This window comes from Emydura macquarii, unplaced genomic scaffold (genome assembly GCF_026122565.2).
Source record: "Emydura macquarii macquarii isolate MOO-44397 ecotype Brisbane River unplaced genomic scaffold, CSIRO-AGI_Emac_v2 contig_3295, whole genome shotgun sequence".
Taxonomy (NCBI): Eukaryota; Metazoa; Chordata; order Testudines; family Chelidae; genus Emydura; species Emydura macquarii.
In genome coordinates, this window is record NW_027133432.1 from 375,296 (window position 1) to 402,154 (window position 26,859).

The 26,859-nt window shown below is 41.8% G+C and overlaps 1 protein-coding gene across 4 annotated transcripts in view; it reads left to right on the top strand.

The window, feature by feature from the left end:
* SMAP1 (small ArfGAP 1) overlaps positions 1 to 26,859 on the top strand; it is a 292,144-nt gene that overhangs the window by 73,494 nt on the left and 191,791 nt on the right. For all 4 annotated transcript variants that reach the window (XM_067532658.1, XM_067532659.1, XM_067532657.1 and 1 more), the window contains exons 3-4: positions 1,789 to 1,874; positions 12,772 to 12,847. In XM_067532658.1, the coding sequence (XP_067388759.1) occupies positions 1,789 to 1,874; positions 12,772 to 12,847 (162 nt within the window). The remainder of the gene's footprint in view (positions 1 to 1,788; positions 1,875 to 12,771; positions 12,848 to 26,859) is intronic.

Here is a 26,859-nt window from a genome sequence, read left to right on the forward strand (position 1 = left end):
AGAGAGTACTTGCTTATCAGAAGAGCAGTGTGTTCCGTTAAATTCTTTAAAAAAAAAAAAAAAAAAAAAAAAAAAAAAAAAAACAACATAAATATTATGAAAAGGTTTGCCCTCTGGGTATCAGATAATATATTGCCTTCATTGGGATCAGTTCTGTCCATGCTTGAATACCGGCTACACCTGAAATTATTTGGGCTATCCATATCATCACTGAAAGACCATGTTAGCTTTCATTTTAATGTACCACACACCAATAGACAAAAACTGTATTTACCCATGACTCCTTCAAGAGCTTAATGAAGGGTGTAGTGAATGTATATCTGCCAGTCAAGGATCCTGTACCATCATGGAACCTTAACCTAGCCCTTACTTATCAGTGATCCCTCGTTCATCTGTCAAAACATTATAGCAGTAAATTCTGCCAGAAGAGTAAACAAATTTCAAGCTATGATGGCAGATGCACTGTTTGCAATCTTCCATGAGGACAAAACGGTCCTCCATCCACATCTTGAATTTCTGCCCAAGGTGGTAACTGACTTCTATCTTTACAAGTCACTTACTCAATCAGAATTCTTTTCCAGATCTCATGCACACTTGGGAGAACCAAAACTGTGTATATGAGACATTGAATGGTAGCATTTTATTTAAATAGGACCAAAGCTTTTAGAAGGTCCCCATCTCTCCATCTCCTTTGAGGAAAATAGTAAGGGTCTAGCTATTTCTTTTCAATACTTGTCCAAATGGGCTAAGCTCTGTATTGAAGAAAGCTACAAGCTAGCCTCTGTCTGTCTTCCTGCAAAGGTTAAGTTAGTCTCTTAGGCATGCCTTAAATATGTCCCCAATGTTGACATCTGCAGAGCTGCAACTTGGAGCTCCATGCACATATTAACTAAACATTACTTGATTAAGCATACAAGTATGATGAATAGTTTGGTAGAGCAGTACTTCAGTTACTATTTGTTTAATTAGGACTCTGTCCTACCTCCCTCATTTTGTTACTGCTTATCAGACTGTACCAAAAGTGTGACTGTGTAGAGGAAGAAGGAGGTTACTCACTTGTAACTGCAGTTCTTTCAGATGGACTTTAAACATTCACACTTCTGTCTGCCTTCTCTTCTTCCTAGGAGAGTTAACTACAGTTGTGGTCCTGAGGAGATGGCTGGAAGGAACTTGAGACTGGAGCACCGTGCCAGTTTATAGCTTTGTCCTCAGTCCACCGTCAGACCTGCATTGCTGATACCATCCAAGAATGTGAATGTGTAGAGTCTGTCTTGAAAAACTTGGGTTAAAGAGGAGTAATCTCCTTTTTCTTTAAATCTTTCACTTGCAATCTTAGAAGCTATTTTTGAAATACTAAGTTTTTAAAAAAACTTTTTGGATAGCTTTAAAGAAAAATCACTTGTATATCCACTTTAACTGTCTTACGTGAACCTAGAGCAGCGAATACCACAGAAAACCTCTTAACATTCCCATTAATATGTGATCTTTAAAATTTTTTGTAGTATCTCTTTATTGAAGAAAACATGCAAAGTAGGGTGGATGTTTGTACAGAATATAACCCTTGAACAGACAAGTAGTAAAAACATAATATTGCATTCAGAGGAGTGTGGAGAACATATATGAAAGAAATGGATGTGTTTAGAAGATTTAACCTTGAGTTCTTAAAATGAAATGCACAGAAGTTTTTATATCCTCTTACTTACATGGTCAGAATATCAATAGAAATGTGTTTCCAAGACCCAAATTAGCAATGGACAAAATAATAATTCTTCTACCACCTTTCTGTAGTGCATGCAGGATATGGGAAATACGAAGGCAAGAATACTCTATGAAGCTAATCTACCAGAGAACTTCCGAAGACCACAAACAGATCAGTATCCTTTTTCCGTCTTAAAGTGTTTTCAGATTCAAGGAACCTTAGTATATTCCAAGTGTTATATAACTACACGATGAATTTGATAAATATGTTAACTTATTGTACCAGTCTTTTTATTAAAGTTGATATTTTTTACATTTATTGTTTTGCAGTGCTGGTTCAGAATGTAGCCTTAAATGATTTGAGGTATAGCAGCCTGCCTTACAGTGAGAAACTTAACAAATTGAGTCTATTTAGCTTATTAAAGAGAAGGTTAAGAACTGATGTGATAATTTATAAATGCATACACAGGGAGAAGACTTCTGATTGAAGGCTGTTAGATATTATGCCTTTGTCTTGTAGAATAAATTGCTGGAAGCTGAAGCGAGACAAATTCAAATGGGAAATAAAGTGTTTTTTTGCAATGACGATAATTAACCATTGGAATTTACCAATGGAGTTCATGGTTTCTCCCTCACTTGAAATCTTTAAATCAAGATTGGAAGTCTAGCTAAAAGATAAGTTGTAATTCAGCCAGAGGTTATTGGACTTGATACAGAAATTACTGAGTGAAACTATATGGCCTTTTTCATGTAGAAGGTCACAACACAATATGGGCAACTATCAGGTAGTAAAGAGCTATAGAATCTACTAAAACTCTTTGGTGGGCCATATAGAATTTTTTTTTAGGATTGAGTCGGTCTGCTGTGGAATACAGGGGTGTTAGTAAAGCTGTTGCTGCCTCACTCCACTCTGCTTCCCCATCAACACAGGCTCTGACTCCTCCACCCAGCTCCAGTTACAGCCTTCCCACTGTTTGGTTGGTTTGGGAGCTGAGAATTAGTCAGGTTCTGATCAGACTTCCTCCTCCCAGTGCTGGGGAAGGGGAGGGCACTCCTACATTAATGGGGAGGAAGTAACCAGAGCTCAGTGGCATGGGATGGAGTCAGAGCCTGTCAGTAGGTGGCTTGGTGCATGGGCTTCCACATGGTGGAGCGTGTGTCCATGGGAGAGCAGAGTGGAGTCAAGAGAGTAACAGAACCCTATGTGCCAGATTGCAGAGTCACTCAAATTTGGCACAGCTATCCCTTGGTCATCCCAGCAAGAAAGGGACTCTGCCGTTACATCACCTAGCTCTGGTTACTACCTCACCCTTGGCTGAGGTATGCCCTGACACACCCTTAGCTGAGTGGGGGACTAAGGGGATGGGCACTGTTGTGATGGCTAATGAGACCTTATCAACTGAGTAGCTCAGAGATCTTAACCACTTGGTTCCCAAGAACTCATCTCAACTCCAAACTTGTTACTGAGGTTTCTTTATTGACATGCAATCAAACTACATTTGAGTTGATCAGACTCAAGTGTAGGGATGGATACAGGTTATACCACACATTCAACATACATAATCATGAATCAGCTTATATACACACTTACATTTTACTATTGGTTAGTATATCCTGTCATGCACTTTGCTTAGTGTATCCAGCAACAGCCTTAATTTAGCAGTAATATGGCTCCACCAATTAGGAAGGTAATATCTGTCAATGAACTGAAGTATTTAAGCCCTACTCTGGCTCCTTTCCTTGAGTTTCTGCATGCTGGAAACTCTGTGATGGATCCCTGGGTTCTCCAGTCAATATTCTTGGCTTCCACAAAAGTGGGGAGCAGAATCACCCCTTGCCCTCCAGCCACTCCAGATTAATGTAGAAGAGAAGAGCGAGAGTAATAGTCACAAAGTGCTTCCAGGAGAGCAATTAGATTTTTTTCTGTGGAGGATCTGCACCTGGATTTTCATAATTCAGATTTTAAGGCCAAAAAGGACCATTATGATGATCTAGATAGGTTTTCTGCATAGCACAGATCATAACTTGATCCAGCAATTCCTGTAGGTGACTGAGAACAGGTATGTACAGTTAAGTGGCTTAACATAATTTCTCTGCTGAGTTTGTCAGATATGTCGTGTGCCGCAACCCTAACTGCTTCACACAGTTTTTTTTTTTGCGTACTATACATTGTTACCCTTTTAGCCACAGTGCATTGGATCAGTACTGTGCAGACATAGGATAGAGCTGCTTGTTCCAGATGTAATGTAAATGTTTAAATGTAATCTCTGTAGTACACAGCCAGTCGGGAAACCTAAATAGTGGTTCATTCGTTTTGAAGGCTGTCATGGATGAGGTAGAATGCTAGGCCTCTGTTGCTCTTCTAAATAAAGGATTGTTTCCTGTCAGCTTATGAAAATGTCCATACTCTGTACTTAGAGTTTGTCAAATGTCACTCCCCTTGCAAGGTGTCAACCTCATGAATTTGGAGGGCTAATATACTGGCTCTCCTTCTGTAAGTGGTTCTCCCCTGACACATTAATCCACTGCTGCCACTGGATTCTGAATTTGGAAGAACACTTAGTTCCACTGTAGCCCTTTTTTCCATGGTTACCATACTGGCTACACCTGCTGATGGTCAAGACTTGATTTTTCTTTCCTAAGTCAGTACATTTTAGAAGCTGCATAAACTTCCTGAGGAATTCACAGAAAAATGGTGGCGTTGAGTTGCAGAGCTTCCTTGAAAAGTCATATCCATTAAGAAGCATGAGATTACATTGCTTTTTTCTGTATAAGGGCATGCACCCCCCCAGCTACCTCAGTTCCTTTGCTACTGTTGCAGAGAGCAAACAGAACTTGTCTTTAGGTCCTCAAGCTTGATCTTTCTTCAGCCTAGCTTATTTTTTTATATGTAGTTAGTGTAGAGAGATATAGATAGTTAAGCATAAGTAGCCTTCCCTTGTTCCCAGGAGCCTTCAGCCCTTCACCAGAACTATGGCTATGTCTACACTGCAGCACTAATTCGAATTAGCTTAATTCGAATTACAGAAAGTGATGTATAGAAAGTGCTGCAGACTGTCCACAGTACAGTGTTTGTGCTGGTTTCTTGCATCCACACTGACCAGCCTTAATTCGAATTAGAAAGCAGTGCAATGTGGGAAGCTATCCCACAGTGCAACTAACCGTAGAGGCTGTTGTGATGAGTGTCATCATCCCAGGATGCAGCGCTTCTTCCCCCACCCCAAACAAACAGGAAAAGGATTTTCATGCTGTTTTTTTTACTCGCTATTGCTGCAGGCACATGAAGCCAGCTGAACTATACTCTCATTTTGACTGTCACAAATACATCGCAGCTTATCCTGGATTACTTTAGAACTGTATGCTGTTTGCCTTTTATGCTCCCCCCACCACCCTCTGTATATTGCTTGCCTTTGATTTTGATTCTACAGGTGTCTATATCCATATGTAGCACTGTGAATAAACTCTTAAGAAAATATCAATTCCATGATTGGCCACTGAAACAATATAGCAAAGAATTTCCTCTCACTGCTGGCATTTCAAAGGCATTCACCATGTGGGGAGGGGGGGGGTGTCAAATTTTCAAACCCTTAAAGGGACAAACTGCAAAGGGCTTGGGGTGTGTGAGGGGGAAGGGTGGGGGGGGGTGATCACAGCTTGGATTTTAAACCCATTCACAGCAGGAAATGAAGATTTAAATCTTCCCGCGGCTGCTTTGGTGGAGGGTACTGAAATGGGGCATCATGGGATACAGTCTGGAGGCCAATTAATTCGAATTAAGTCCTATTGTGTCCATACTCACACTAATGCGAATTAACTGATGCGCTTCAGGTGCTAATCCACTTGCAGAGGTGGTTTTATTAACTTGATTTTAAAGGCTCCTTAATTCAAATTAATGCGCAAGTGTAGATGGCGGGGGTAATCGAATTAAGCCACCAGTGTAGACCAGGCCTATATCAGCTCAGCCCCAAAAAGGCTTTGAGCGGTGTGCCTTTTGGTCTTTGATCATACCCAAGGCAGCCCATATGTGATGCCTTCTAAATCTGTGCGAGACCCACTTGGTACTTCAGTGTATGGTTTGTCATGCCTTCCCTTTCTCTCTAGAAAAGAGAGATAATTGAAGTTCTAGCCTCATCTGGCATCTCAGTACCTACAGCTTGATGCCCTGGGTCCTCTAAAGGTACTAAGACCAGCCTCCATGCTGAGGTCCTCTTGACAGAATACTCCAGACACATTTTACTACTCCATCTTCAGCACTGCTGTCGTCGTGGTCTCAAGACCAAAACCTCTTTGACCCTATATTGAGAGCAAGTACCTTACTTAGTACCAGTCGACACTGCTGGCAGAGGATAAATCAAAAGCAGCACTGAAGAGCTTGAGTGCTTTTGGTAGCAATATAGGAAGCGTCAACTTAATCCCCTACTCATTTACCACCTTGCTCTTGACACTAACTGGACCTATATAGGAGATGGTGTGTCTCATACTGATGCCTCTTTCTTGGCATCCGACTCCATGCAGATGCCTTTCCAAGAGGAAGCACATCTCCCTGCATGAGGGACACAAGAAAAAGGAAGCACCACGCTTCTCTTCATATTGTCCAACACATGACTGTGTTGAAGACTGTCTGTTGGTACTGTTATCTCTTCTCCATACTTCTGAAGCTGGATGTCTTGGCAGCAACTAATTTGGACTCCTCACCGGGTTGGATCCTGATAACACCTTTTGATCTCTATGACTGAGTGGTGGAGGGAGCCATCCCACCACGTGCTTTTTCTCTGCTTGACTCTGCATCTGTGTTGTCTTCTCCAATCTCAATCTGGAGCTGTCTTATTTCAGGGAGACTGGTATATGCTCCACTTAAAGGATACCCACTTTCATGTGGCAGTCACACACACTCACATCAAGTACTAAAGGTTCTATGTGGGACAAGAACTTTAAACTGCTAGCATCTTCTTTTTGGCTTGTCTAAAGCCCTGTAAGTCGGCAGGTGCCTTGAAGTGCTTGTTCTGCAACTCAAAGCCAAGGTGTTTTTGTCTATCCAGACCTTGATGATTGGTTCCTATGGGCCAACTCACAACAGGACCTCTCTGCAGAGATATTAAAGGTGTGCAGTTTTTTTTGTTTTTGTTTTTGTTTTGTTTTTTTAAACAGTCAATCAACTGGGAATGATCTTCACTTCAGACTGTGCAAAGAAAACTCCTTCAGTGGAGTGGTCTTGAATTCTTCTGGAAGAAATGCTGCAGCCCAGGTGGAGACAGTTCTCAAAATTTGAGACTTTCTAACAGTTTGTTTTATGAAACAACCAGTATAGAGCACACAACTGGGAGGTGGGGTCACGATGCACCAAATGTATGTAGGCTTCAAAGGAAACTGACCACCCCTTCTCAAATTCCTCAACTCCAGATTTATTAACTTTAGTGGAGCACAGGACGGTTTGGTGGGCCCTCAAGTTCTTTCAGCTGTCTTGAGTAATGCTGTGACTCAGGGACCTGTTGTTGTCAATAGGCAGAGTGCATAAGATTTTACGGGGTTTCTCCTGGGTTGGATGTATGCATAATAATTCATTAAAGGTCTGTACCGAGAGTCAGTAGCCCACTGGTTGTCATAATCATTGTGAAATGTATGTACAGAGAGTGATTGTTTTGTATCTATACAAAAACTTTGGTTCTTAAAGTCGTGCAGTTAAGTCAGGTCACCTTGGAAGTGTTGTATCTCCCTCTGTGGTCATTTTTGTATTGTACTCCTCACAATGCCTGCTTGCATACTGAGCCACATTATTTGAATGTACTGGGAACAACTTTTTGTTTCAGTAAGTGCAGGAAGTAATCAGGTGGACAGCCATTTTAGACCTGATTCTGATTGACGAGGAAATGGCTGTGAGTCTGAAGGTGGAAATTAATTTGAGGAAACGATAGATTTTGTGGTTCTGAAGAAAGGAAGGCATGAGTAACAGAATAAGGAAAATGGACTTAAAAAAAAAAGGGGGGGGGGGGAACGAGGGTGAAGACATTGACCAAACTCAGAGAATTTAGTAGGTAAAGTTCCCTGGCAAGAAAATCTAAAAGGCATGCAGGGAACTGGCAGTTCTAAAGGAGACAAGATTAAAGGCACAACTACCACTATCCCGATGTGAAGGGGAAGTAGGAAGAATAGTAAGAGAATAATATAATAATATAACTCCATCAAGAGTTATTTAATGAACTGAAAATCAAAAATGAATCCTACAAAAAGTGAAAACATGGACAAATTAGTAAGAAGGAATACAAAAAATAGCACAAGCATGTAGAGACAAAATTAGTTCCACCTGGTACGGGACATAAAAGGCAATTAGAAAAGGTTCTTTAAATACAGTAGGAGCAAGAGAAAAGTGAAGGAATGTGTAAGTCCTATACATGAATATGTAGTGGAGAAGGAGAGCTAATAACTGATGACGCCTGGAAGGCTGAAGTGCACAATATCTATTTTGCATGAGTTTTCACTAAGAAAGGTTAATTGTGATCAGATACTCAGCACTATTTATATTAACAACAAGGGGAACAGAACACAAGCCAAAATAGGGAAAGAACAGTATTCAAGTCAACAGGACTTGATGAAATTCATCTTAGTGTATTTAAGGAGCTAGCTTCAGTAAAATTGGAACTGTAAGCATTTATCTTTGAGAGCTCATGGAGGACTGGTGAGGTCCTATAGGACAGAAGAAGGGTGAATGGAGTACTTATCTTTAAAAGGGAAATAAAGAATACCTGTGGAATTATAGACCAGTCAGCCTAACTTCAATTCCTGGAAAGATTCTGGAACAAATTATTAAACAATCAATTTGTAAACTCCTAGAGGATAATAGGGCTATAAAGAATAGCCACCAGAGATTTGTCAAGAACAAATCATGCCAAACCACCTAATTTCCTTCTTTGAAAGGGTTACTGGCTTAATGAATGGGGAGAAACCAGTATAACTTGATTTTTTTAGTAGGATTTTTGGCACAGCCCCATATGACATTCTCATAAGCAAAGTAGAAAAATAATGTAATTTCATCTAGATTAAAGTGGATGCACAACTGCTTGAAAGACAGTACTCAGAGTTATCAATATTTCTCTGTCAAACTGGAAGGATGTATCTAGTGGGCTCGAACAGGGGTCTGTCCTGAGTCTGGTAGTATTCAGTATTTTCATTAATTACTTGGATAGTGGAGTGGAGAGTGTGCTTATAAAATTTGTGAATTGACACCAAGATGAAAGCATTGTAGGCACTTTGGAGGACAGTCTGAGAATTCAAAAAGACCTTGACAAATTGGAGAATTGGTCTGAAATCAATAAAATGAAATTTATTTCAAGTATTCATTTAGGAATGGAAAATCAAATGCAGTTATAAAATGGGGAATAACTGGTTAGATGGCAGTATTGTAGAAACGGATCTGCAGGTTTTAGTTAAGGATAAAATTTTGTTTCAGAGGTCATGGAAGTCTCTTGAGCTTCTTGGGGCTGCAGAAACCCCGGAGCTCTCAGCCACCACAGATGGTGAGGGTCCTAGAGCTGTGCGGGGGGGGGGGGGGGAGGAGGAGGGGTGAGAAGGGGAGGCAGTTCTCAGCCTCTGTGGGGAGGGGGCTTGCAGCTCCAGCCTGCTGCCAGCTTGGGCCCCACTGCAGTCAGCCACAGCAGGATCCCCATCTCCAAGTCGCTCTGGGGAGCAGGGACCCCATAGCTCCAAACTGCCGGTAGCGGTGACCCTGCTGCTGTCCGCCAGAGCGGGCTGCGGGTAAGAGGGACTCTGGAGACGTCAGTTATTATGGGGGTGATGGCAGAGCTTCCAGCCGTGGCAGGTGAACTCTGGAGCCCTGAGCTGCAGGGAACCCGGAGTCCTCCACCTCCACTGGTGGCGGGGGCGGGGCAGAGTATCCAGCCACTGTGAGCGGAGCCCTGAGCTGCAGCGGGGACCATGGCTCTGAGCCGCTGCCCGCAGCAGAGTCCACACTGCCATCTGCTGGTGCGGGCAGCAGGGATCCCTGGCTCTGAGCCCGCAGCTCCCAGGTGGCCCTGCAGCCACAATCTGGGGCAGGTGATGATGGGACCCCTGCAGCTGCCAGGGAGCTACGTGCAGCTCCCAGCCACCTTATCACCACAGCCTCCAGCCTCAACGGTAGATCCCAGAAGCGTCAGCCCTGGCTGGGGTGGATGCTGGAGCCCCGAGCCACCATGGAAATCCTGGAGCTTGGCGCCACAATGCTTGGTGGGGGATCCAGAGCCACTCACTGTGATTGCTGCACCCTCCCACCTCCGCAGTGTGGCTAGAGCTCTTATTCTCCTTCCCTTGGGCATTTAGTCAGCCTCCCTCCTCCTGTTATTTTTAGGAGAAGTCACAAACAGGTCATGGCTTCCATAAATTTTAGTGTATTTCCTGTGACCTGTTCGTGACTTTTACTAAAAATAATTGTGGCAAAATTTTAATCTTAGTTATAGTGGAGCACACATTTCAACATGAGTCAACAATGTGATGTAATTGTGAAAAAAGGTAATATTGTGGGGTGTATTTACAGATGTGTCATATATAAGACATGGAAGTAGTTGTCCTGCTTTGGTTAGCTCTGATGAGGCCTCAGCTGGAGTACTTTGTTCAGTTCGGGCACCACACTTGAAACATGTGGACAAATTGAAAAGAGTCCAGGGGAGGCGAACAAAAAATAAGTTTAGAAAATCTGACCTATGATGAAAATTTTAAAAACTGGGCATGTTTAGTCTTGAGAAAAGAAGACTGAGGGGGCATCTTCAAATGTGTTAAGCAATGTTACAAAGAGGATGTGATCCATTGTTCTTTATGCCCACTGAAGGAAGAAGTAGTAGTCAATCAGCTTAATCTGCAGCAAAGGAGCTTTGGGTTAGATATTAGGAACAAATTTCTACTATAAGGATAGTTAAGTACTGGAATAGGTTACTGAGGGAAGTTTTTGGAATCCCCATTACTGTAGGCTTTTAAGAATGTTTAGAATATCTGTCAGGTATGGTCCAGGTATACTTGGTCATGCCTCAGTGCAGGGGGAAGGACTAGATGACTTCTCGAGGTCCCTTCTGGCCCTACATTTCTATAGTTCTGTAGTTCACTTGTGCATTTTGTTCTTGGTGTCTGTGACCAGCGAACAGCTGTCAGAAACTTTTTCCCTGAGTAGTACATGTTGTGCGGCTTGAACACCCTCTAGTGCTGTGTGCCACTGTGTACAGCCGTTAAGGGCAGCGAACAGTTGTTCTCAGTGTCTACTGAAGGTAGGACAAGCAGTAATGGGTTTAACCTGCAACAATGGAGATTTAGGTTACATATTAGGAAAAACTTTCTAACTATAAGGGTAGTTAAAACTCTGGAATAGGCTTCTGTGACAGAGATCCCTCGGCAAAGAGATCCCTGTTATTTGCAAACAACCTGACAAAAGCACTACACCAAATCTTATGGGATGTTTAGCGGTAAAGTGTATAAATACCATACATGTTACTAAGTTTATAACTTGTCAAGATTCATAATCATTGTAAGTTATATATATGGGTAATATTTAAGGAATATATTTTTATGGAAAGTATGCTTTATGTTCATGGAGTAGAAATTACTCACCAGGAGATGTCTGAATGGTGGCCCATTTGAGTAAGGGAAGTTGTCACCCCACCCTATTTAGTTGGTAATGCAAGGCTTAATTGTCAAGCCTTGCTCCCTCTGAAGACTATTGATGGAAAATCATTAGAGACAACTGCAAACAATTAAAACCAGGTGGAGGTGAAAAATAAACTTTTTACAGCAAGAAAAGATTTTCCCAATCTAGGAACAGAAAAAAGGCTGTTTTCAGTATAATGCAGAGGAGGGAGAAGCACTCTGTATCCATTCATTGACCCCTTAGGAAGAGGAGGACTTTCATCAATGTTTGGATCCCGATGCTTGTGAAACCAGCCAATTCTTCAGCAGACTGAACTATGGGGAGAGAGCCTACTTTCTTACATAGGAAAAGGTAACTATTGATAAGTGTAAACCCAGGTTTGCATTTTATGATTTTGTATTGTGTTGTAACCAGTGGTTTTCATCACTTACACTCACTTCTAACTAAATCTGTTCTTTCTTAAATAAACGTAAGTTTATTATATATGCTTACAAGTGCTTTGTCGTTTATATGAGTGTTGGTTTAAGATAAGACTGGCAAAATGGAGTACAATGTACCTTTCAGTGCAGAGGATCTGGAGTTTCTGTGAGTAGCCGGTGTTGGGCTGAATATCATAGGGGAACTATTCAAAACAACATGGGGATTGGGGTGCATCTATCGTTAACCTGCAAGGTGAAGTTGGGGCTGGCATAGGAGAGGAAAGTGTTTGAGTGACTGGCTGTGTTAAGGAGTTAACACCCAGCTACCACAAGAAAGACTCCCTCTTATTGGAGGCCGGGGGTAACAAGGTGGCTTCTAGTCCTGCGAGCTTGGAGACCTGTTACAGCTTCCAAGGGAGGTTGTGCAATCCTCATGGTTGGAATTTTTTAAGAACAGGTTGGACAAACATCTGACAGAAATGGCCTCGGTTTTCTTGGTCCTCTTGCCTCAGTGCATGGTGTGCATTTGATTACTCCTTGAGGTGCCTTCCAGCCTCACATTTCTATGATTCTTGTTGCAGGATTGTATGTTACTAGCACTGTAGATGTTTGTGTGTGTGCACAAAACTATTGTGTCATATAAATACTGAGTGAAAATGTGTTGATGGCAGGACACTGGATCGCACCTGTTTTGTATATCCATTTTTCATGTTGTCATTGTGAAGTTTGATTCAAAAGTAAGAAAGTGAAGCTGTTTGTTAAGAGAAGTATATATGAAATCTAAACATTAATTAGCTGTGACTGAATTTTTACTATCAATAAATTCATAGAAAGTGGTTGAGCATGTGCATGAATAACCAAAGCAGTTGATTTGGTTTTATGTTCTCCTGCCTTAAAATAAAATTGCACAAATGAAACGTTGGAGTTCGAATCTGTCAATCTTTTAGTTTGAATATTCCTAATTAACCAGGTTTTTAGATTGATTTTCTTCCTCTCACTGTGTGTTTTCCTTAAACTGCCTGTTTTCAGAGCTGTAGAATTTTTCATCAGGGATAAATATGAAAAGAAGAAGTACTACGACAAAAATGCAATCAATGTCACCAGTGTAAGTATGCAATTCTTCCAATAATTCAAATATTTGTATTTTTCTTGAAACTTTAATTATCCTTGGAGAAATTTGAAATGTTATGCATAAGTACTTATCAGAAGAGGCACTGTATGTAGGAATATTAAATAGATGATAGACATGGACATATAACAGTAAATATTCTTTTGTTCCAGAGTCATACAGTACTGACCAAAAATAACCAATAAACAGACAATCCCTCTCTCCCTACAATAGCCTAGAGGTGAACAATGTTTGTGGGTGGCAATTACCAGGAGGAGGGAGAAAAATTGTTCTCCTCAACCTCTGAGGACAGGACAAGAAGCAATGTGCTTAAACTGCAGCAAGGGAGGTTTAGCTCGGAAATTAGGAAAAACTTCCTAACTGTCAGGGTGGTTATCACTGGAATAAATTGCCTAAGGAGGTTGTGGAATCTCCATCATTGGAGATTTTTAAGAGCTGGTTAAATAAACACCTGTCAGGGATGCTCTAGATATTACTTAGTCCATCCATGAGTGCAGGGGGACTGGACTAGATGACCTGTTGAGGTCCCTTCCAGCTGTATGATTCTATGAATTGTAATATAGTTAAAATTAAACTCTGAATATCAACCTTAACAGGAACCTTAAAGCTTTATTTTGTAAAAAGCTTATTGAAGTGGCAAAAATAAAAACCTAGAGCCAGGGGTCCCCAAACTTTCAGTTGCCAGGGACACACCACTCAGTCTTGCTCTTATGGTAGGCTGGAGCGGATCAATTACAGAAAATAATATATACATTTTGTACATAACTAAGAATTTTCACAATAGGAGAAAAATATTTTCAAGTGTGTTGTTGTTATAATACTTTTATTACAGTTTGTACAAGAACAATTAGCTTGCCTTTGCATGGTAAGTAATGCCTTCTTAATTAGTGTGAACTTGGGCTTGCTTCTGACTTGGAAGAAAGTCAATGTCAGGCTCCATGGTGGATGCACACAGCCTCAATGACTGATGCAGATGTTCATCAGTGATTCTGATCTCATCTGAGATTTCATTAATTTCATTCTTGAGAAGGTTTGCTCACATATATAGGTGCTGCCAAAGATGGTGGATGTTTTAAGAGCAATTTTTTAATGTTTGGATAAGTCTCATGGGGGAGGGCGGCATAGAAATGAAGAAGATTGTTTGACTTGAACAAGTCTTTCAGGGCATCGTTGGCTTCTAATTCATCCAACTCAAGTTGATAAGAAGGCAGGGCTTCGATGTTAGCTTCAAATGGATTTTGAAAAAGGCAAATGTCTTTGGTGTGGCCATGTAGTTCATGGAATCTCTCCTGGAACTCAGTCTGCAACATTTCCAGTGTGCTGGCACACATTTCTACTGAAAATGGGACTCCTGGTACTTCAGCGGATATCTGTTGAGAAGTAGGAAAATGAGCCAAGTTTCCTTCCTTCACGTGTTTTACAAGCAGCTTTAGTTTAACTTCGAATTCCTTTATATGGGAATACATGTCGCATATGAGTTTCCTCTTGCCTTACGGCTGTAGATAAAGGGAGTTCAAAAATTGTTACATCAGTCAAAATGTCGAGGTACCATTTCCATTCTGGATTGGTTAGCTCTTGGACAGTTTTGTCCTTTGTCAAGAAAAATGTGTTAATTTCAGGAAGCAGTTTGTAAAAATGTTTCAAAACTCTACCCCAACTCAGCCGTGTCACTTCCGTGTGGTACAGCACATCTCCATACACTGAGTCAAGATCAGAAAGAAATTCCTGGAATTATCTGTGGTGAAGACGGTTTGCTCGGATAAAATTTACATATGACACAGCAATCTTCGAGACAGAATCCCACTGCACTGCTTTGCAACATAATGCTTGCTGATGAATTATGCAGTGGATTTATACTGGATGTGTGAGACTGCGTTCATCCATTTCCCTGTTTATGCAGTCAATATTTCTTTGTTTTACCCACCATGCATGGAGCGCCATCAGTTGCCACCCTTAACTTTGCCCAGTCTAATTCCACAACAGTCATTGTTTTGCAAAGCTTTACAAAAATATCCTCACCTGTTGTGGTACCCTTGAGGTTTTGGAGAACAGCAAACTCCTCAGAGAGGTCGAAAATAGAGTCAACTCCACGGATAAAAATGAGAAGCTGAGCCGTGTCACTTATATCATTACTTTTGTCAAGTGCAAGTGAAAAAAAGTTAGTTTTTAGATTTTTTTTTTGCAGCTGGATAAACAAGTTATTCCCCATTTCTTCAATTATTCATGTAATTGTACTTGGAGAGACTTGCAGAACTGAAGGCATTTTGCTTCTCCAGGTACACCTCTTCAGTGACTGTAGTCATGCACCGTTTAACAAATTCTCCATCTGTAAAGGGTCTCCTGCTGTTCCCAATCAGTTTAGCAACATAAAAACTGACATGAAGAGATGATAGGTTCTCCTCTGATTTCAGTTTAAAAATGTTTTGCTGCATTGATAGCCCATTTTTAATTCTTACAATTATGTCAGATCGCTCCTTTCCTTTCAGACTATCATACTTTTCTCTGTGACAAGACTCAAAATGTTGGCGAACATTGTATTCCTTGAATACAGACACAGACTCCTGGCAAATGAGAAAAACGGCCTTTTCCCTGCACTGTAAAAAAGCAAACAAAACAAAAACAACCCACCCTGCACTTGGAATCCATTTTTCTCTTCCCCTTTTTAAACATATTGGAAGTAAATTGAAGGCTTCACATTTAATTTGTTCTCTTTTGATTCTCTTTTTTTTCCTACTTCTCTCCTCACCACTCTCTCTACTCATAACTCCCACACCAGAGCTCAGCGTACCCCCTTTTTATATACTTGGGCTTGGCTTCCCGCAGAATTTATAATTCTGCCTATGACAGGGTCACTGAGCCCGGGAAAAATTATGCAGTTGCCAGCTGTCCCGCAGACCTTTTTTTGAACAAAAATGGCTGCCTGCTGTTAAAGGGGTATTACCAAATAATAAAACCTGGCGATATATAAATTTTAACAGTTGTATTACAAAAGAAAAACAGATTCCTGTTTAGAAAAAAAGCATGAATGATCCATTTGTTGGTGGTTTTACTGGCTGATGTTGTGAAGGACCACACGTAATTGTAATGCCCCTGGATTCAGCGGCTGGTGAAAATGTGTCGGCGGGTTGTAGTTTGGTGATTTGATGAAAAATGAATTGGTATTGAGAGAATAATAAGAATTTAAAAATCATTGCCCTTGAAGATTTCTCCCTTCATGCCATTCCCCCGCCCAATTGTCTCACTTTTCTTTGTAAGCTAAGAAACATGAGGGGAACTAGATCTTGCCAAATAACTCTGTAGTCTAAGTTCCATGAGTTGGGAAAGACGACATCAGGAGTTCAAATCTTACCTCCTAAGTGCAGTTTAAATTCTAATGCCATTCTCTACCCTTGTTATTAACTAAAGCCATGAACCTCAACCTACAAGACAGTTTGGGGGGAGCAGCTGAAGATTGTATTTTTAAAATAAATTAGCAGAAAAATTATCCCATGTCACTGCAGGCACAGAATCCACGTCTCTAACATGGCAATCCCCTGATGTATCCATTGCACCATACAGCCTTCCAGAGTGACTAAACCACTCTTATCTTGTCTCTAACTACTGTAAACTACACTCCCCTTCCAGAGCCAAGGATAGAATCTAGCAATCCTCATAACCAATATTCTACTCTGACTAATAAATGGTTATGTAACCCAGTGTGAAGGTGTGTGATACGTGGCTGGTCTTCAAAGGGACTAATAATTACTTCTGTAGTTTATGTAGTGTAGATCTAGACTAGGAATATGAAGTCCAAGGGGTTCAAACCCTGCTGCTGTGCTCTGTGGGAGAGATGTGATTCACACTAAGACCATTTTTGAAACAAGATTTATACTTAACCTTATCTCCTTCAGGAGTGTTAAGGCACAGTATTTTCTCAAAGCATGTTTTGCTTTTGGGTATTTATTGGGTATAGGAGTGAAAGCCTTATGAACCGTTGCAGTGTATTATCAACAGTGTTATAGACAATCTGAAGGGGAAGAACATGTGCATTTCTTTCTGCCATAACTTATTTCAAATTCTTAAGGATTTAGGTAGATGGGATTTGTCCTGGTGTACCCTTAAGGGTACTATTGTGGTATAAGTTGGGAAACTGAGTCACAAGTAACCCAATTTAGCCTTAATCAATTTTCACCTATATTTAGACAATTTCAGACAAAATTATCATCACTTAGTGTCTGGACATACATTTATGCCAGACAAATAATAACAAACAAGACAGAATTGATAAATGGGCCCAAGTTACCACATTTCAGGACACTGGGAAGTCCTTCCACCTTTTGTGATAGTTGTTACTTTTTCTGATCGCTTGGTCTGGTCTTTCAGACCCATCTGTCAGTTTTTGGTCGGTGTTTCTCCAGGTTGGGACCATTTTAGGTGATCTTTGCATTTCTCCATAACCGATTGCTTATTTGTTCTCTAGTTAGCTTTTAATACATGAACTCTCTGGGTTTTAGATGACCTGTACATTGAGTGTACAATCTTGAGTTACCAACTTCTGTACTTTTCCTGCTGGTTGTGCAGTTTCTGGTTCATGTAATTTTATGTCATCCTGCCCCAAGTCTTCCCAGAAAGTGTTTTTTGTTACAGGTTTGTGTGGTTTTCACCTAAAATTTTCAGCACCAGAGGCATGCACAAGGGGGACAAGCAGGGGCATAGGCTCTCCCCAACAATCAGCAGGGACACAGAGCTCCTTAGGCCCTAGGGCCAGGTCAGGAGCTGATGGATCTCTTAGCTGCAGTGTTGGGCAGCCAGATCCCCTCCTCTAAGAGCTGGCATTCTCTGATGCTCATCCTCTCCTCTCTCCCCCCTCCACCCCCCATCTGCCTCCACCAATCAGCAGCTGAGACAATACGGAGCGACAATCCTACTAACCATTAGTAATGGGGCAGTGAGCAAAGCCTCTGGGGATGTGGTGGGTCAGGCAAAGAAGGGGTCAGTCGAGGGGGGAGCACAGGGTCTTCGGCAATGGTGGGAGCACAGGGTATCCTGCAGTGGGAGGGGGTGGGTGGGAGTGGGACGGGGAATACAAGGTTCCCAGTGGGGCGAGAGAGTGAGCTCTGCTGCAGCCCCTGGGCCGGAGACAGTAGCACAGAATGTGCCCCTCTAAAAGGAGTCAAATCTTTATTCTTGTGCACACCTCTGTCCAGCAAAATGTTACCTTTATCTGTCAGCAATAATAGCATTTTATGCAGATTGTCAATTCTGTGTAAAAAAAGAATCTACAAAACCACAGTTACACCAGCCAGGCCTTGGCCTAAGTGTTAGCTCATCTGTACACATTCACTGTGTATAATAAAAATCATTAAAATGTAAAATTAAAAGCATTTAATTTTACCATTTAGCGATCCTTCATTTTTATATTTCAGTGTTATAAGTCAGTATACGTTATCTCCATTATCTGTTTGGGGAGGAGTGTTTGGAGAGTACACTATACTCTTTAATTTCAAAATTTCTATCTTTAAAGATAGGGTTTTTTTATTCAAAGTCTAGTTTTGTTTGTAAAATATTTCCCTACAGAAGTTTTCCTGTGCATTTATTTTGAGGGGTGTTTCAATTTTAGGGCCTTGATATTTAGTTGCTTTTAATAGTAACCCCAACAGTACTAAATAGCTTATTTTCTCAGTTTAAAATCACAGGATACAGTTGAATAACAGCTTTTAAGAGTGGACATAATGGATTTCTGTAATCTGTTATGGAGAGGTCCTAGTATTTTCTGTAGCTAAGGTTAAAACAATCCTTCCATTATCAGCCCAATTTTTGCCAACCACTATTCTCTTTATTTCTAAATCAAAAGCGATTAGGTCAGGGGTGTCAAACTCGCTGATGGTGATGCGCCAAATTCACAGAACCTGTACTTCAAAGGGGCCATGCAATGCCCTCCGCCGAAAAATTGGTCCCATCTTCCCCTTTTCTGCCGTGGGTTTCTAGGAGCAATACCCACTGCCGAAAAAGTAAGGGCATCTTCCACTTTTCGGCGGCAGGGTTCTGCGGAGGAAGGTATTGCTGCTTTAAGACTCTCTCTTAAAGTGGCAATGCCCTCAACCCAAAAATCTCTTAAAGTGGCAATGCAGAGAAACTTTCGGCAGCAGCACTACTTACTTAAACTGCCCGAATGCGGGCCGGATCAAAAAGGTTCGCGGGCCAAATGCGGCCCGCGGGCCGTATGTTTGACATCCCTGGATTAGATTATAAGATCTTTGGGACAGGGAGTGTGTCACATGGGTATTGTGAGGTACCTAGCATGCTTTTTGGGATACCATAAAATAAATAATAATCAGTCTGAAATATGCGATCTTATTTAAAGGTAGAGATTTTTCTGGTGTATATGAAGCAAACTGGACAGTGTGTTGTAGCGGTGGATGTCCATAATTTGCCATCCTTGTTTGTTTGATTACTTTTTTGTGGGGAGAGGTAGCTTGCTCCAAAACTTTGTGCTAACAACTTCCAGTCTGGTTGGAATAATTTTTCAGTGACATGGAATACTACTTTCACTATAGTTAGGGGGAATAGGTAATGCTTAGTAGAGCAGTTTTTGTATACAGTAGGAATACTGTGACTCTTAAAACACTGCATGTGGGGTTTGTGTAGTTTAAGAAAAGTGCGTCCATCAAAAGCACAGGAGTTTTAAGTACTAGATTAACTTGGAAATCCCTCCCTTTCTAATGTTCAGAGTTTTAAAGATTTTAATTTATTTCCTCTAAATGTATTGATACTTTCTCAAGAGCAGTGCCAGCTTAATTGTGTAGGTGCATTAGGTCTGACTGAGTGAGATGAAATTAGCTCATATTATAGAGTTCAAGTGCAGAAGGGACCATTGTGATCATCTAGTCTGATCTTCTGTATAACACATGCCATAGAACTTTTCTAAAACAATTTCTAAAGCATCCCATCTTGATTTAAAAATTGCCAGTGATGGGGATTCCGCCATGACCTCATGATAAATTGTTCCAGTGATTGATTACTCTCATTGTTAAAAATTTACATTTTATTTCCTGTCTGAATTTGTTTAGCTTCAACTTCATTCTTTTCGTTCCCCATTATCACCTTCCCAAAACAAAAACTAAAAAAACCCACTTAAAGTTAGTACAAATGTAAGAGGGAAACTTTGTCACTTATCAGTTGATATCAGTTGCAGTATGTTAAACTGTTAATACAGTAAGGACAAAGTTTTACTCTGATGGGTTCAACATTTTTACTCTGAAAGTTTTGTACTTCACCATATTTTGAGGTTTGCTTTCTTTCCCAATTGATTTTCTTCTCTTAAATTACATTTTTAAACTGCGTACCATCTCCATTCTTTCCTTCCTCGTTATCACCTTCCCCCCTCCCCCAAAAACCTAAAAAATACATTTGGGAATACAGGTGATAGTACAAACAAATATGCAAAAAGAATAACTTTAAGTATAATGTCGTACACAGGAGTTTAGACATCGCCTGTATTTAGAGTCAGTGCAGACACTGACCATTTTTCCCCCTCCAGGTAAAGTTGGATTTTTGAAAATAGTTTAATCCTACATTTCTCAGGATTCCAACGTTTGTAAAATGTGATGGTGGATTTTGATCACAGTCACGTAGCACTGCGTGTGTATTACTGAGTATGGTGACATGCACTAACTTTAATTTCCTCATGTTAAATATAAATAATAAATGTGCCTGGCACCTCTTAGTAATACCATTGTACTTGGTGTAACGACTGTGACATACCATAAAACTTTGAGATGGTCTGAAGATTAATTTGTGTTCTGATTGGTGTTTGTGGAGAGGGGGAAGGGTGTGGCTGCTACAAATTAGTGTTAGCAGAGTTTTAAACATGCTTGAAATCCCAAGGTTTATTTGAATTACATCTCCATAATCACATGACATTGTGACAGAAACTTATATATATTTTTATATATACGTAGACTTGAAACTTTTCAAGTATCTCCCGTCAACTGCTGACGAAATCCGTCAGCAGTGTAGACCAAGCCTTAGTCCTCCCTGGACAATAAAAACCTCTCAGGTGAGATTTAAGGAATCCATTTTACCAAAGCCACATTTAGGGAATTCAGTTTGTATTGGCCGGGGAAAAGAGATTTTTGTTTTCACTTGCTATTCTTATATATGCATGATTAGCGCTTCTCACTGTTGAGCTGAAATTGCCTTGCCAGAGATAGGTGGTGGTCTGAAGTTGTAATGAAGTCAGAGAGACAGTTCTGTAAAATAGGTCCACCAATCATGTGGCTACTGGGCTAAAAGCATTATACGGTGGCTGCCAACACCTCTTCCTTCTTTGGTCGTTTTGTGAATGTAGCACTTAATTTCCTCTGTTTTTATTTTTAAAAGTGCCTGGAAATAGAACAAAATATTTTTTTCACCCAAAACAAAATTTTTCTTTTTTTTAAATCAACCAAAATTTTTCAGAATATTTGGTTATGGTTCAGGTCTAACCAATTTCTTAAAAAAAAATAATTTTGGAACTGCCATCAAACCAGAAAATCACATACTCTGCTCTTACATAGAACTACTTTATTTTGCTACATGCTGCCAAGAACTCTTTGTTCTCTGTAGCTCTGAGTGAATGGAGGGAATCTTTTGGGAGATCTTAAATATATCTTTTGTTGCTGTTGTTGGTTGTTGTGGATATATTGATTGATAGTTGAGTTACAGGAGTGGTCTCTTTTACAGGTGTATATTTAAGAGTTGTCAGAGGGTATGTAGGGTAAGATATAGGTATTCCTTTTTACAGGTTGTGTAGGTATAAATGAAGACAGCTAAATAGTACATGTTTTTCCATGGAGAGGGCTTTTAGTTTGAACACCGTTCAAGCTCGTGTAATGAGAGAGACTACTCTAATCAGCAGCAAAAAATGGACTAGTCGTCATGAGGTTCATGACTTCTTGTATTTCAGGATTACAAAAAAACCGAACTTCAATCTGTGTATGAAGGCTAGGTGTTTTGAGTGGACAAGGAGACTGACTGCTTCAATAAATCTAGAGACACACAAGTTCAATCATGTGGATGAAATACCTTCCATCACACCCTCAGAGGCAGGAATAAGGGATCCCCAGGAGGCTGTGGAGATGTTTTGGGGCTGGTTCCCACTCGTAGCCCTCATGGTGCCTGCTGCCAGAGTGCCCCAGCACACGCAGCACCAAGAAGGGCAGGATGGGATCTGAGAGCAGGGGACAGAGAGCAGAGCGGGACCAAGCACTGCCCTACAGGGAGGGGGAGCAGCAGAGCCCTGGCTCAGAATGGCCAGGGGAGGGATAACTCCGAAAATCATGACAGCTAGAAGCCGCCTCCTGCCTGTCAGCTTTGTTTCCTGCTCCAGACTAATTCTGTGCAGCAGCGAGGAGGAGCCAGCACAGGAAGGGGAAGCGCACTCGGCCAGGCAGTAATGGTGCTTCTGGCCACTGCGCTGGCTGCTTGCAGCTCTGCACCTCTGCAACCTGGAACTCTGGGATACATCCAGACGACTTCTAGGATCCGAGTCAAGCCAGTCTCGCATTCACACAGGAAAGCAATAGGGCTCGGGACTAGGTCCCAGTTTAATACAGGCTCGAATCCTTCAGCACTACAAGGTCCTGGGACCCTGGGTCTGAACCCTGGGTTAGCACAATTGGTGTGTGTGGATGAAAGAGGGCGTGGCTTACTTTGGGCATTATTGCTGTGTTGACATACCCTGTATGCTTATCCCTACAGTAGTAGAGACAAAAGGTGAAATCCTGGCCCCACTGAAGTCAATGCAAAACTCCCATTAACTTCAGTGGGATCAGGATTTCAACCCAGGGTCTCCAGATTCAAGTGTAGGCTTGGTAAGTAAAAGGTTTAATAAAAAATGCAGGATATTTATAGATTTTCAGAAGAGTCAAATTTCAAGTCCGCCTTTGAAAAGCACAGCTATCTTAATCAGTAATGACTGGTGGCCTCTTCTGCAAGATTTTACCTTGCTCCTAGCTTTAGAGAAAGGTAAATTTAACTATATGCCTAACTGCCATTGAATAACAGAGGTGATAGAGTAATTTGGGCGTTCTTTCATTTCGTAAAAGACCTGTTGATTTGGACTTCTTAGAAAATGTATGATGTAGGGTTGGAGGGAAAGCATTAGTCTGCCTTTCCGGGATTGGAACAGGGTATATAGTGGCAGAATATTTGAATCTGCGTTTCTTTAATAAGAGTGAACTGTCCTTTTTTTTTTTTGTAGAGATCAAACAAGGAAGATCAAACTAGGATACTATCCTCAATTGAGGAGAGGGGGGAATCCCCTGGAAACCCACTTTCCTGGATTTTATCATTCTGATGCTGTCTGAGAATAGTAAATATATCTGTTCTTGGAACAGTGTGTTCTTCTTCGAGTAGTGTCGCTGTGGGTGCTCCACTCCAAGTGTTGGCACGTCCTTGATCGGAGATTTCACCAGTAGTGCCCGTCTGGGTTGCGCATGCACCGTCCTTGTCTCACAGCACCATTGGCGCCCTTTTCGGCATGTGTGACGCGGACCTCTCAGTTCCTTCTCAACCATCTGCAGTCCAAGACAGAGCTCCCATCACTTCTTCATAGCCTGCTAGAAATCTTTGATGTCTTTTCTTTCTATTTTCCTAAGTTACTCAGTTTACCCGTAGTTTAGTGTACCTTACCTTAATCCTTTCCCCTCACACCCCTTCCCCCCCAAAAAAAATTCCCTCATACTTACCCTTTAGTTATAGATAGCATTATCCCGGGTTTGGCTTCAAATGTTGCACCTCGTGCAATGACTCTATGCCCGCTTCAGATGGATACTCTGAGTGCATCAGTTGCCTGGGTGAAGGACGCGTTCCCCAGAAATGTGTCCACTGCACAAACTTCAAAGCCAGAGCCAGGCGCGACAGGGACCTCCGCCTGAAACTAATCTTCATGGAGCGGTCGCTGAGATCTGCCTCAGACCCTGGCAGACTGCCTCCCCACAAGAAAGTACCAGAAAAAGGCATTCTACTCCATCTACAGTGGAGCATGCCAAGAGAAGGAGGTCTCCTGGAAAACACAGAATTCGGTACCAAAGAGGCTGTTGGTTCCTCCAGTACTATGACCTTATCAGCAAGGAGAGACTCTTATCGCTCCTCTAAGAAGCTGAGAGAGAAAAACAAACAGTCCCTGTACCGAGACAGCACCGCTTAAAGCAACGGTCTGTACAACGGCTGTAACCGCCTCGACAGCAACGCCAACTTGGACCTTGGCACCGAGAGGTGGCATGGTACCTTCTGAGGAAACGGGCCGCATAGCAGCACTGACTCAGCCCTCGGCACAGTCACTTACAATGGATCCCATCACTTCTACTCTATGAAAACATGCTCAAAATAACAAACACCATGATAATGAGGAGGAATTTCTAACATCTTCCCTCTCATCACCTCTCTACGGCACCGACACATCTCCAGTGCACTTTACCCAAGAGCAGCCCATGTCTCCCTCCCCCTTTTCCAGTGACGAAGAGGATGTGGCTGAACACCCCACCTTCTCTCCCCACCTATCACCACCCAGAGCTCACCCATCTAGACATTGGGGTATTATAGACAACCACCATATCCATGGTTTCTGCCTCCTTGGGTTGACTCACAATATCGTATGCACCGACCTGCTTGGGACACCTGGTCTACTTACTCTCCACCATAAAGTTAGACCCTCAACTTCATACACCCACAGAGACAGCTCACCTATTAGACCTACTCAGACAGGACCCGAAATAACTGGCCCTGCCGATGAGCACAACATAACTGTAGAGCAAGAAAGGCCGCCTGCCACACACAACTTGTCGTCCTCACCTGATGAGACCATAGTTCCCCCACCCCCTATGACTGCAGATGATTTTAAACAGTTCCAGGAGCTGTTCAAGGGGGTGGCTGACAGTTTTTAGACATCCCTCTACAGGAAGTGGCAGGTTCGAGACATAAACTGCTTAAGATATTGCAGACTTTAACTTCCACCAAAATCACCCTTCTGGTGGATGATGCCCTTATGGACCAGCAAATAATATATGGCAGACCCCCACCACCATCCCCCCCCCACTTACAAAAAGGCTGATTAAAAAGTATTCTATCCTAGCCAACATTTGGCGTTCCTCTTCACCCATCCAGCCCCTAATTCCCTGGTTATAGAAGCAGCAAACCAGAGGAATAAACAGACACATCATAAATCGACCCCACATGACCAAGATAAGACTGGATTTAATGGCAAGAAAAGTATACACATCGGCCACGCTCCAACTGAGGGTAGCAAACTATGCTGCCTTGCTTTCAACCATGAAAATTATTCAAAACTATCTGAATTTATTGATTTTTTTCCCCCTCCCAGATGACAAAAAACAGCCTTCCTTGATTAAAGAAGGCCAATTGGTGCAAGAACAGGCCAGCAGGCTTCCCTTGGTGTGGCTAGAACTGTAGCAACTGTGGTCGTCATGCATACGGCATCGTGGCTTCACTCTGCGGCTCTGTATAAGCAACTGCAGGCAACCATTGAGGACCTTCCTTTTGATAAAGTGAAGCTCTTTGCAGAGAAAATGAACAAGTCATGCACACCATGAAGGACTACAGTGCTATGCAACACACCCTTGGAATTTATACACCTACAACAAGAAGATGACCATTCAGGTATGAACCCTATAATTCCAGATACCAACATTATTCGCAGAACAGTTGATATGAACAGTCATGCTCCGGTCAAAGGCCACAGCGACATCAACAAAATAATCAGTAGCCATCAGCATCCCAGGCTCCCCCTCCAAAGCAGTAGTTTTGAATTCTTGGTTGAGGGTCTGTATGACCTCCCCTACCTTCAACAGCCAGATTCCATCTTGTTCAACCATCGCCTATGCCCGTTTTACCAATGCTGTGCTAACATAAATCAGACAAATGGATACTTGAAATCATCTGATCTGGATATACTATCCCCTTTAACTCCATCCCTGTCCCTCTTCAGGGACCCATCTCACAAACAACTTTTACAACAGGAGATAGATTATATGCTCTATGGCACCTATCTGGAGTAAGCTCTCTCCCAACACAGAGGAGAAGGATTTTATTCCTATTATTTCCTCACCCAAAAGAAAATTGGAGGTTGGAGACCCAATTTAGACCTAAGAAAATTGAACAAGTTCATAAAGATACAAAAATTCAGCATGGTCACTGGCTACTATATTGCCCATGCTGGACAGGGGGGCTTGGTCACAGCCCTTGACCTTCAGGATGCATATTTTCACGTTACTATTCATCTGGCCCACAGAAAATTCCTAAGATTCACACTCCTCAACATTCACTATCAATATACGATGCTATTCTTCAGCCTTTGCATTGCTCCAAGAGTTTTTTTCCAAAGTCCTTGCTGTAGTAGCAGCATATCTCCGCAGCTGGGTGTCACCATATTCCCCTATCTTGACGATTGTTTAATAAGGGCATGTTCCTACATGGAAGGTGTACGTGCAGTTCACACTACAAGGTCAGTATTTCACACACTAGGCCTTATGATAAACAACAAAAAATCCACCCTGGAACCTGCGCAGCAACTAGAGTTTATAGGGGCGCATATGAATTCCGTTACCGCCAGGGAGTTCCTACCAAACAACAGATTTCAGACTATTGTAAAGCTGCAATCTATAACACAAAGCAGCCCAATGCTGGATGTTCGTACATGCCTTCAAATGTTGGGTCATATGGCAGGCGCTACCTTTGAGTGCAAAATGCACAACTGCACATGAGGCCACTTCAAATGTGGCTCACGACAGTGTACAAATCACACAGACACTCTATATACAAAACAGTATCAATCCCAAAAAATAGCAAACAATCATTGAAAGGTGGACACAACTCAACAACCTTCTAGCCGCAACTCCATTCATAACAGAAACACCGTCAATCGTGCTCACAACAGATGCATCACTAATTGGATGGGGAGCGCACCTACAAGACCATACCATTCAAGGCAAATGGTCACCACAAGAAAT